Source organism: Culex pipiens, chromosome 1 (genome assembly GCF_016801865.2).
Source record: "Culex pipiens pallens isolate TS chromosome 1, TS_CPP_V2, whole genome shotgun sequence".
In the NCBI taxonomy this organism is placed as follows: Eukaryota; Metazoa; Arthropoda; class Insecta; order Diptera; family Culicidae; genus Culex; species Culex pipiens.
The window spans coordinates 130,896,030-130,909,265 of NC_068937.1; the positions used below are offsets into that span (position 1 = coordinate 130,896,030).

General features: G+C 35.0%; 1 protein-coding gene across 1 annotated transcript in view; it reads right to left on the reverse strand.

Moving 5' to 3' along the window:
* The window catches only part of LOC120417845 (uncharacterized), a 34,342-nt gene that overhangs the window by 7,312 nt on the left and 13,794 nt on the right, over window positions 1-13,236 (reverse strand). Inside the window, exon 7 of the mRNA XM_039580066.2 lies at window positions 11,063-11,188. Within this exon, the coding sequence (XP_039436000.2) occupies window positions 11,063-11,188 (126 nt within the window). The remainder of the gene's footprint in view (window positions 1-11,062; window positions 11,189-13,236) is intronic.

The window sequence follows — 13,236 nt, forward strand, 5'->3', positions numbered from 1 at the left end:
TTCAAGATTCAAGATCAAAAGCTCGATGTCGCTCCACCCGACGGTCACCCTTCAAGTCCTAAGTAAAGTTCAACCTACTCCGTATGTGCAAACTGTGGCTTGTTTTCGCCCAGACCGGTTTAATTTTCACTCCGTACACAAACGTTCACAAATACGAACATATTGCGCCGGTGCTGTTTGTGTGCACCAACTTTGCACGGCGAAAAAACAAACATCAAAACTTGGGTGAAAGCCCCCTCTTTCTCTCACACACACACACACGTTCTGCCCTCCGAAATGAGATTTTTAGGAGTTTTTGGACCGTACTTTTCGCTCCGCCTCGATGAATGGTTCAGGGTTGGTCGTCCACGTGGGGTTCTTAAAAACCTTTTAACCTGGAGTCCACCCCGAGTTGCGGCCCCAACTTTTTGCGGACCCCGGGGCTGCAAATCTTAAGAAATGAGCTGAACCGTTCTGGGTGGGGTTTTCCCTGGGCTCCAAAATGCGAGCGCAAACACAATGTTTTCGCAAACCGGTGCCAAACTTTGATGTTCATTGCCTGCCATGGGACGGCGTATTGTTTTAAGATTCTGACTTTTTGGGAGAAAGGAGGTGGGAGGGTAGATTGGATGGACACATTTGTGCCATTTATGGGAGTAGTCGGCCCCGAAGCTTTCGGAACTGATTGTGTATTGGAGCGATAATCGCTTTGGGAGTTGTTTGGTTGAAAAGTTTTGACTGAGAATTTCTTTTTTTCAAGTGAATGAAAACATACAACAAACTTCTCATTGATTTCTTGACCTTTCCTTAAACGACCACTGCCTATGCAATGTACAGAAGTCCCCAAATTTGTACCTGAGCAGTAACAAGGATAGAATTACCCACCGGTGACCGGCGACGATGACCATAAAACTGTTTATGCGTATTTCACCGTCTTTTTTTTTTATGTCCACCCCGAATGACGGATTTGGGTGCGAGAAGGTCGACCTTGTTTTCCAACTTGTCCCGTCGTATTCCTTCACTTTTGCGGCACCGGTTGATGACCTTGGGAAAACATATGGTTTCTTGCGTCGTAAAGTTGGGTGTATTTTTGGGGTTACTTCTTTGGACGAATGTAGATTTAGTCATCAATCAGTTTTCTCATTTTGGGTTTAAGTCTTGATCTATCTCCAAAACCAAATATTGGATTTCGAATCTTAAATCACGAATCTTGAATCTTGAATCTTGAATCTTGAATCTTGAATCTTGAATCTTGAATCTTGAATCTTGAATCTTGAATCTTTAATCTTGAATCTTGAATCTTGAATCTTGAATCTTGAATCATGAATCTTGAATCTTGAATCTTGAATCTTGAATCTTGAATCTTGAATCTTGAATCTTGAATCTTGAATTTTGAATCTTGAATCTTGAATCTTGAATCTTGAATCTTGAATCTTGAATCTTGAATCTTGAATCTTGAATCTTGAATCTTGAATCTTGAATCTTGAATCTTGAATCTTGAATCTTGAATCTTGAATCTTGAATCTTGAATCTTGAATCTTGAATCTTGAATCTTGAATCTTGAATCTTGAATCTTGAATCTTGAATCTTGAATCTTGAATCTTGAATCTTGAATCTTGAATCTTGAATCTTGAATCTTGAATCTTGAATCTTGAATCTTGAATCTTGAATCTTGAATCTTGAATCTTGAATCTTGAATATTGAATCTTGAATCTTGAATCTTGAATCTTGAATCTTGAATCTTGAATCTTGAATCTTGAATCTTGAATCTTGAATCTTGAATCTTGAATCTTGAATCTTGAATCTTGAATCTTGAATCTTGAATCTTGAATCTTGAAACTTGAATCTTGAATCTTGAATCTTGAATCTTGAATCTTGAATCTTGAATCTTGAATCTTGAATCTTGAATCTTGAATCTTGAATCTTGAATCTTGAATCTTGAATCTTGAATCTTGAATCTTGAATCTTGAATCTTGAATCTTGAATCTTGAATCTTGAATCTTGAATCTTGAATCTTGAATCTTGAATCTTGAATCTTGAATCTTGAATCTTGAATCTTGAATCTTGAATCTTGAATCTTGAATCTTGAATCTTGAATCTTGAATCTTGAATCTTGAATCTTGAATCTTGAATCTTGAATCTTGAATCTTGAATCTTGAATCTTGAATCTTGAATCTTGAATCTTGAATCTTGAATCTTGAATATTGAATCTTGAATCTTGAATCTTGAATCTTGAATCTTGAATCTTGAATCTTGAATCTTGAATCTTGAATCTTGATTTTAATGTTTTTTTTTTACAATATTAACAATTTTGACAATTTTGACAATTTTGACAATTTTGACAATTTTGACAATTTTGACAATTTTGACAATTTTGACAATTTTGACAATTTTGACAATTTTGACAATTTTGACAATTTTTACAATTTTTACAATTTTGACAATTTTGACAATTTTGACAATTTTGACAATTTTGACAATTTTGACAATTTTGACAATTTTGACAATTTTGACAATTTTGACAATTTTGACAATTTCGACAATTTTGACAATTTTGACAATTTTGACAATTTTGACAATTTTGACAATTTTGACAATTTTGACAATTTTGACAATTTTGACAATTTTGACAATTTTGACAATTTTGACAATTTTGACAATTTTGACAATTTTGACAATTTTGACAATTTTGACAATTTTGACAATTTTGACAATTTTAACAATTTTGACAATTTTGACAATTTTAACAATTTTGACAATTTTGACAATTTTGACAATTTTGACAATTTTAACAATTTTGACAATTTTGACAATGTTGACAATTTTGACAATTTTGGCAATTTTGACAATTTTGACAATTTTGACAATTTTAACAATTTTGACAATTTTGACAATTTTGACAATTTTGACAATTTTGAAAATTTTGGCAATTTTGACAATTTTGACAATTTTGACAATTTTGACAATTTTGACAATTTTGACAATTTTGACAATTTTGACAATTTTGACAATTTTGACAATTTTGACAATTTTGACAATTTTGACAATTTTGACAATTTTGACAATTTTGACAATTTTGACAATTTTGACAATCTTGACAATTTTGAAAATTTTGACAATTTTGACAATTTTGACAATCTTGACAATTTTGAAAATTTTGACAATTTTGACAATTTGAAACAATTTTGACAATTTTGACAATTTTGACAATTTGAAACAATTTTGACAATTTTGACAATTTTGACAATTTTGACAATTTTGACAATTTTGACAATTTTGACAATTTTGACAATTTTGACAATTTTGACAATTTTGACAATTTTGACAATTTTGACAATCTTGACAATTTTGAAAATTTTGACAATTTTGACAATTTGAAACAATTTTGACAATTTTGACAATTTTGACAATTTTGACAATTTTGACAATTTTGACAATTTTGACAATTTTGACAATTTTGACAATTTTGACAATTTTGACAATTTTGACAATTTTGACAATTTTGAAAATTTTGACAATTTTGACAATTTTGACAATTTTGGCAATTTTGACAATTTTGACAATTTTGACAATTTTGACAATTTTGACAATTTTGACAATTTTGACAATTTTGACAATTTTGACAATTTTGACAATTTTGACAATTTTGACAATTTTGACAATTTTGACAATTTTGACAATTTTGACAATTTTGACAATTTTGACAATTTTGAAAATTTTGACAATTTTGACAATTTTGACAATTTTGACAATTTTGACAATGTTGACAATTTTGACAATTTTGACAATTTTGGCAATTTTGACAATTTTGACAATTTTGACAATTTTGACAATTTTGACAATTTTGACAATTTTGACAATTTTGACAATTTTGACAATTTTGACAATTTTGACAATTTTGACAATTTTGACAATTTTGACAATTTTGACAATTTTGACAATTTTGACAATTTTGACAATTTTGACAATTTTGACAATTTTGACAATTTTGACAATTTTGACAATTTTGACAATTTTGACAATTTTGACAATTTTGACAATTTTGACAATTTTGACAATTTTGACAATTTTGACAATTTTGACAATTTTGACAATTTTGACAATTTTGACAATTTTGACAATTTTGACAATTTTGACAATTTTGACAATTTTGACAATTTTGACAATTTTGACAATTTTGACAATTTTGACAATTTTGACAATTTTGACAATTTTGTCATTTTTTAAACCTTATTTACTTTTTTGACTTTTTTACTTTGTTTTCCTTTTTGTTGAAAATTACAACAGCAGCATAAGCTAATGTTTCTTTGACTGTTTCAACTTGTACAAGGTCGGTAATGACCCCCATTCGAGCTCATCCCACTCACCAAAACTATGCGGAAATAAAAGACCAAAAATCAAACCAATCTCGCTGTGCCTTTATGGGGCGCGGAAATGACGATTTTGGGCCGGCCAGGCCGGAAGGCATAACTTTTACGGTGTAGTATACTACTAACACTAAATACAGACAAAAACAGAAGCATGTTATGGTGCAGTTTCGTTCTGTTTTGTTTATGGTTTAACTGTTACCGAAAAAAGAGTGTAATTAACGCGTTAAAAGGGTTGTTCCGCAACGGGAAGTTAAAATGTTTACGACGAATTACTGCGAGATCTGGTGGCAGTGAATTGAGCAGTGAAAGAGTCTATGTTTGGGGGAAATTTTCCCTAAAGCATCCAAAAAGCACAATTTAAACATTGATGTCACCTCAGAGTAACAGTTGTAAGTCATCGTCAACCCCGGGGGGAAAGCTTGTTGGGTTTTTTGTCCATCGTAATAAACCTTCCACAAAGATTACAGCAAAAAAAAAAACACAGCCAGAATGCACCTATTCGATACCACAGCCATGCCAGTGTGCACCTGTTTCAATGTTTCTGGTTGCCATTTGTTAGTGCACCTCCTGGAAATTCTCGGAACAACCAGGACTTTCTAGGGCGACGGTCCCTGTATTGCTCAGATTCGAATATTCACTTTCAAAACATTAAAGGAAGACGACAATCGTGACCTTTACCCTAGAACCATAGAGGCGATGGCAATTTGCAGTTCTCCATCGGTCTCTGATTCCCAGGTCCATGCTCATGGTTCAACGTTGGTTGGCATCACAAATATTCGCCCCAGCATAACTCTCACCATGTGAACATTTGCGGTCGTATCACGATGCTGCTCCGTTGTGCCGTAAATTTTGAACCCACTTTTTTGTTTCTATTGCAAGCTTTGAGAGATTATTTTTTGCGCTGAACAACTCACCACCGGCTCCTACAGTTGGTGAAACACACGTCACAGCGCCGGAAAGGTTTTACTAATTCAAAGTGACTGCGCACACAATGTGACGGCCCAGCGGCGTGCATTCAGGCGCAATTGTGAATGTCTCCTTGCTTTGTAAGCGTGTTCCTGTCACATCGCTGCAGGAGTAATTTGTGTAGTGTTGCATACGTGCAGGCGGCCGAAACTTTTCCCTACACAACATTCCAAGAAAAGCCAATTTCTCTGCACTGTAAATTCAGCAAAGTTTAATCCTTGCCGAGGTAGTGCTGGTAGCAAGTAATTCGCTCCGCACAACATAACCTTAAAAGCGTCATGAACCTTTGCGTCGTAGGTAATAATGTCATTTCGGGAGGGGGGTGGGGGTATTAGGGAGTGCACTTTGGCTAACAACATTCTTTGAACTTGGCAAAGGAAAGTTGATTCAAGCCAGCAGGCGCAGCAACAGCTGTACCGTGAAACACAATTATGTGTGCAATTTGAGCACACACAAAAAGCTTCGGGGAAAAGCTTGAAAGCACGAGAGAATTTCAGCATGGTGTGTTTTCTTTGAAATCTTTTAAAAATTAAATTAATTTTTAAAATCCAACCTCCCTAGAGCCATCTGGTTGCGAGTTTGCGTCTAAAAAAACTATTTTTTTTTAATTCTAGTTTTAATCAAAAAATTGGATTGCACAAACAAAATTATGAAAAAAAAATAGTTTTTGGATATGTTTTAGATGCCAAAAATGCCATTTTTGAACAATGGCAGTGTTGAAATTTTTCTAGAAAATTCTGATTTTTGAAAAAACTGAATGAAGCAATGAAAAATATATTTTAAGCTGTTAAAATGGAATTTGCATTCCTTACTGAGAAATTCTCGGATTTCGGTCATTTGATTTTTTTTTTGGTATTTTTTAATCTGGCTGAAACTTTTTTGGTGCCTTCGGTATGCTCGAAGAAGCCATTTTGCATCAATAGTTTCTCCATATAATATTCCATACAAATTTGGCAGCTGTCCATACAAAAGTGATCTATAAAAATTCAAAAATCTGTCCAAAATTTGATGAATTTTTTTAATCGAATTGGTGTCTTCAGCAAAGTTGTAGGTATAGATAAGGACTACACTGAAAAAAACTGGTGATTTTTAATTTAAAAAAAAATTGGTGATTTATAATTTCATTTTTTGTCCCTGAAACTTGATTTGCAAAAAAAAAAATACTATTTTTTTCTGATATGTTAAAGGGGACATCAAATGCCAACTTTTCAGAAATTTCGAGAATAGACTAAAAATCTTTGACCGAGTTATCAGTTGTGAATCAATACTGATTTTTTCAAAAAGTCGAAATATTGGTCGCAAAAACTTTTCAACTGCATTTTTCGATGTAAAATAGAATTTGCAATCAAAAAGTACTTTAGTGAATTTTTTATAAAGCGCACCGTTTTCAAGTTATAGTCATGTTTAGGTTACTTTTTTTTAACAGTCGCAGTTATTCATTTTTTTTTAAATTAATTCCCATGTTTGCCCACTTAAAAAACATATTTTTGAAAGTCTTAGAAAATTCTCTATATTTTTCTTTTTTGAACATTGTTGAAACGACCCTTAGTTGCTGAGATATTGCCATGCAAAGGTTTAACAACAGGAAAATGATGTTTTCTAAGTCGCAACCAAACAAGCCGCCATTTTCTAATGTCGATATCTCATCAACTAATGGTCCGATTTTCAATGTTGAAATATGAAACTTTCGTGAAAAATTTTCCGATCTACATGAAAACTAAATTCACAAATTTATGAAATCAAGACTAACAATACAAAAGGGCGTAATATTGAATGTTTGGCCCTATTGAAATTTTCGTCTTGATTTAACAAAAAAGGGAATTTTTATCATTTAAAATAATATCGAAAAATTAAACTTCATAAAGACGACCAGTATGTGCAATTAAATTTCAAATTTAAAAATGGGTAATTTTTTTTAAAGTGTAATTATCTTTACTCTGGAAAGTTCTAATTGATACCTGAAAATTCTCCGGCGACATCAAATCGATCAGGAAATGTGTTTTCAAGATACATATTTTGAATATTTTAACAGTCTTTTTGTATGGATGGTTATCAAAATTGTAAGAACGAACCAATGATGCAAAATGACTTCATTGGTCATCCACAAGTTACACACTGAATTTCATCACAACTAAAAAAATCAAAAATTATTTTTTTTTTTAAATTGCTCATGTGTGAGTGAATCAATTTGCGTATTCAATAAATTTTCATGTAATTCGGATTTTTACACTTTGAAAGCTCTAGTGGGAGGGGATTGACAGATTTGCGATCAATTTTTTATTAAAGAATTAACGTCTGTTTGTATGTGGTACAACAGTGTGAGTGCGTACAATTTAAACTCGAGTAAATGAGCTTGGTTTGATACAAAATTGTCATGGTGAGAAACTCATATTATTAAAATTTGCAGTCAAATTGTTGACGGGTGTAATTTTTGAAAAAACCCATAATTCAAGAATTCAATTTGGATGATCTAAATCTCACCACGGTGATTTTAGATTCACCACTGCTTATTTATACGCGTTTGACAGTTGCGTGTATCTATCATGCATTTTGTAGGGTTCGTACGATTACAACTTGACGGCTTTAGTGAAGATTGACCGATGTTTTGTTTTACATTTTCAAATATTGACCTCTCTTTGTCTGTGACTGTAGTGTGAGCGAATTCTGTTCAGGCAACTGTAAAATATTTGCTAGAATTCGAAATTATATTGGCGTATCATTCAAGTTGACCGTCAAATTATTTTGATAGGCACACCGTGAGCGATTCTTCAACATGACAACAAACTCAAAAAAAAAACTTCAACTGCAAAAAATAAACTCTCTTTCACTGCTGAATTAACCAACAAACATGTACGTGCCCATGTATGCAAGCGGCGCCCGCGCGCGTTTTTGTGTGTGAATAGGGGAAAGTGGGGCAAGTGTAACAAGCTAAGGAAATGCTCGTTATAACCCATTAAAAACGTTAAAAACTCTGTCGATTTTTTTAGAATCATCTTATTCCAGGTCTTGACTGAGACTTTGATAGACCAAGTTTTAAAAAATTCTGTTTTGTAATGTAAAAAATTGATTTTAAAATTTTTGATTTTTCGTACGTTCTTCAACTAGTGGGGCAAGACGAACAACCCGTTGGGGCAAGACGAACAATGCATGAAAAAACATGCTAATTTACTAACAATTGAACTATTATCACTTAGATACATCAGATTAGAATGTATTTGAAACGTTTCTTTCATTTTTAGATTAAAAAATAATATTGTACTAAAAATTTGACCGTTTTTACGAAAAAAACAATATTAATTAGATGATAAATAGTAAATTTTCATGATATTACTATATCGTATATGGACAATTTTTAAACAATTGTTTATCAGTTTTTAAGAACTTTGATGTATTTTTTTTTTCACAATAAAATATGTTGCTGCAGCAATTCGTATTTTTTTCCATACTAAAAATCCATATGGTACACTTGCCCCACCTAAACAAGATTTTTTAAAAGCTCTCTACAAAAATAACCAAAACATAAATCATACTTTATAATACGTGCAAGTCATTGGTAGGGACACTACTGATCTAGGAAAAATAGCATTTTGATAAAATGAGCCTTAAAACGAACCCTAAGCCTTATTTTGTGCATTCCAAATATTATAAGCAAACAAAGGTTTTGAAAAAAACTTCATTCAATCTTATGCCCCGTGGCGTTTACGTCGTTTTGGCGGTTATGTGGTAGTAGAATCAGATAATTGCATTGCTAGCAACAATTCCTCATACTGGAAATAGTCAAAATTGTAAAAATTACGGCCTTACGAGCGATTGTTCCTCTTGCCCCATATGGTCGTCTTGCCCCACCTTCCCCTATATTTGTATGCCTTTGCATTAAACCCAGACAACTGTTAGAAATTTAATTTTGAACTTTTCTCCAAAGCATACACCGCAAAAAAAATCCGCTTAAATTTTTAAGCGTTGATTTCGGGCAAATTTAGTTAAATTTAAAAATCTTAAAATGATTTATTTTTCAAATATTTTTTTTCAGTGTTGCCCCACATGCTTTAGAGGCTGAAGCAGATTTCTGCCACTGCAACTTCCAACTATGCCGTTACAGGGAGGCAGCTTTTGTGTGTGTGTTACCATAATTGGACCTGGCTGGCAGTGCTTTTACGGCCCAAATTAGGTTAGCCATTTTGTAAACGAGCAGCAGCACCACCAGAAGCTTGACTGTGGGTGCTAATTTCGGAAATGTTAACAGACTGTGAGAAAGCACGAACAGCAATGTACAATTTAACGGTCAATTTGAATGGTTGGTAAACTCACCACAGCAGCTTCGAATTCACCACAGTTCGTTTACTTGTGTTGACGTGCGTTGACAACTAGATGGCTCTAGTGAGAATTGATTTACGAAATTGACGTCCGTTTGCCTGTGATGTAAGTATTGAATTAGAAATTGAAGCAATTTAAGATGGCTTCCTGCAGTACAAATCTGTTTGTGCAGTCCAAGAAACGCCTGATTCAATTCGTTCATCCTTGATGCCAAAGGCCACCGTTACGTTCAACAGTGTTCCCAATCAACAAACACCAAACAACCGTAATATCGCGTCCTCCAGGAATCGAGTTACCTTCCCAGTGCCTTCCCACATTGTGTATACGGAACTACTCCACTCGCATCGTAACGCAATTACGTGCAGCGTGTCTTGCCTCGGACCTTCACGTTCAATGCCGGCTAAGTGAATTTCACCTTTGCAAATGGCCGCCGACACCGTGGTTGCCAGCGCCACGACGGGATCACAAATTACACCGGACAGGCTTGGTTTAAGCTTGCTCCCCGGCTGTTGATCCGGGCAGTGATGTGAAATGCTACAAATCTGAAATGGTGTGGAGATAACCTTATTCCAAGAGTTTGGCAACACTGGTCCCCGACATTACTCCGTTGAAGCCCGACAATGGTCACTGTTGATAAGCCATCATCCGGCAAGGCACCTTTTCCTGGAGACCACATGCCATGGGCAATCAGACCCAATCCCCTTATCTGCGGTCAGCAGTGAATCCTCTGGCCGGGTAAAATCCGCAGAATGTCACCTCAGCTTGCACGCAAGGGACAGTTGGGTGACAAAAAGAGCAAAATTGATTAAGTAAAGTTGCACAACTGTGCGTTCCAACTGATTGTGAAACAAGTTTAAAGATGTTGCACAACAGCTACACAAATCTTGTTAGCTTGTTTTAACAGTTCAACACAAGTTGCAAAATTTGTTGTTAAACTTGTTCATAAATCCAAAATTGACAATTGTTAATTTAAAAAAAAACACTCCAACTTTGAGTGTTCACATTACGGGCAGTATCGCTCTAGAGTCCTACAAGCAAACGTCAGACACAGAGAAGTTGGTCTACGACTGATCAAGCCGAGAAGCGGGGTGTAGTAATTCAAAGGTACAACCGAGTCAAGGGCTGACATTATTGCGAAATACATTGATGCCAGTGCAATCATGTTACGAGAGGACGAACTTTGATGCAACAATTTAGTTTGCAATTTGCTTAACAATATAGAGCACTTGAACTTTTATTGGAAAAGTTTCTTTTAGAAAAGTTAAATTTCACGAAAAAACCTCAAAAATTCTCTGAAATAAAAACATTTTTCCCGGGGAGCACCCTCCCGGCGATAGCTGTCAATAGTCACCATGTGTTCCAGTAGTATTGTGAAAATTTCACCAGAATCGACCACCACAAAAACCAAAAAAAAAAAGCTTTGTGAAACCTACCTGCGGCGATGATGTGGAACACGCACGCCTGCCGCTGCTTGCCGATCCGGTTCGTGGCCACGCAGAGCAGCGTCCCGTAGTCCAGTTCCGTCATCGGCGTGTACGAAACCACCGACGAGGTTCCTACTTTTTTTTTTAGTGAGAAAAAAGAAATAGAATACAGTAGGGAGAAATTTTAGTTTTTCTTTTTTTTTTGGATTGGAAGTTTTGACGGGCATATCAAAGTAAGGCTTTAGGGTGTTATTTTCTGGGAAAGTTTTGAATATCATGCGTTTCCATGGATTCTATGCAATTTTAAATTCACGGTATGTTCCCGGAGCTCTATTGAGCACTTTTAAATTTTATTTTTAGCATTCCTGGACCTTATATTGAAACAGTGTGATTTAAACAAAACGTCACTCTTGTAAATCGATTTTTGACAACATACAAGGGTTTATCTTTGTGTACCAGATTCTGATGATTCCGTAAATTGGATAGCATGTTCGTTTAATACCTCGTCATTTTGCTTTTTTGGTCCTTCAGTAAGTAATTCTAGAGTTTTTTTAAAGGACCTATAAACGTATGAAACACAATAGCTTTAAAAAAAACTCTGGAATTGTCAATACAAAAATTAAAAAAACTAAAAAAACTGTATGGAGAGGGGATTTTTTTATCGGTAAGTTATCTTCTGCAAATTTGTCGATTATCATCGTAACTTTCAAAAAATGGGAATTTAATTCTGACAACCTTTAGTTTTGCATCGTGAAAATTGCGTTGATATTTTTTTTTCATAGCAATCCTTCGAAAAAAAAAACTACGGAGCTTAAAATATAAATTTTAAGGCAGATGCCAAACAAACTCAAAAAGTTGTAACGTCATGATTCGAATTCCCGGACGCTTCGAAACCCGGACATCTCATCTTGTTTTATCAATTATTTGGATATAAGTTCGCACTATGAATGTCAAAACTGTGTTATTTGATGCATTCTTACATCAACTTTCATTTAAAGTTGGTTTGAACGCTTTAGTTAATGTGAAAACAGTTAAATGAATTTCTCCTCCTACAATTTCGTTTCAAAAAGTGCGAAAAATTGCCGTTATTTCTGTCGATATCCAGTGGAGAAGGTGGTGGTTGCGGAAAAGGCGTCCTGACGGTGGTTTCCAGCGTGACTTCAGGAGCTCATCTTTCTGGATTTTCCAAGCCTGTTGCAAAAAATTGAGCTGCTTTCCGGATTTCAACGTCAACGTTTCCTGGTAGCAACTCATCGGCGGATGGTGATCTTCATCCGGTGCGTTTCCTCGGACAACCATTGGGTCCCGTCGGTGACGTTTTCAAACTCGGCGGAAATTCGAATCATCAACCATCTGGCTGTTTCAAGTTTGTCGACGGATCTCAAGTTAATCAAATCGGACCACTCCTGATACTGAAGATGAAGCTGGTATTGAAGATACATAATTTGGTGAGCCCGTTCTTGTTATAATACAAAAAAAAACTTTCACTTATACGCTTACATTCACTCAATACAATCAAGACTAACTACGCCAATTTCCACTAAATACGCGGTAGGGTGTTCCCTTGGTCGTTCGCTGTGAGTTGTGGATTGCCTGCTTCTCTAATGAAGGTTCGACTGGGGGGGCATGCTTATTAATTTCTCGTCGCTCCATACCCTCAGTGACGTGATGGGAACAAGGGCGTCTATGCAAAGTGTCCCTACACCCGCTACAAATTTCCGGCGCTTGGGGAGGGAAGCGGGAAACCATTTTGTTCTATGCGCCGGTATTTGTAGCATTAAAATTCGTGCAAAAAAACTTATGCACGTGGGTGTACAGATTATGGAGTAAAAGATGATCGAATTGTTCACCTAGCGCTCACATGTGTTCCGGGACCAAGTTGCCTGCGGGTATGGGGATCATACATACATACACACATATTTAGTTAATGCGAAAACAGTTAAATAAAATTAAATTATAAGTTTACAAAAAATGTGAAACATTTCACTGAAATATTTCATAGGCGTCCGATGCACCGGGAAGGCAAAGCAGAAATTTATGGGTTTGATTTCCTTAAATTCTAGCAATTTTTATATAAAATAAGGATTGTTTTGATGTTAACAGCTTATTTGAGACCTAAAGAATGCCATTCACTAACATTTCAGTCCAAATTCGTGCTATTCATAAGCAAAATCGAGTGTCCG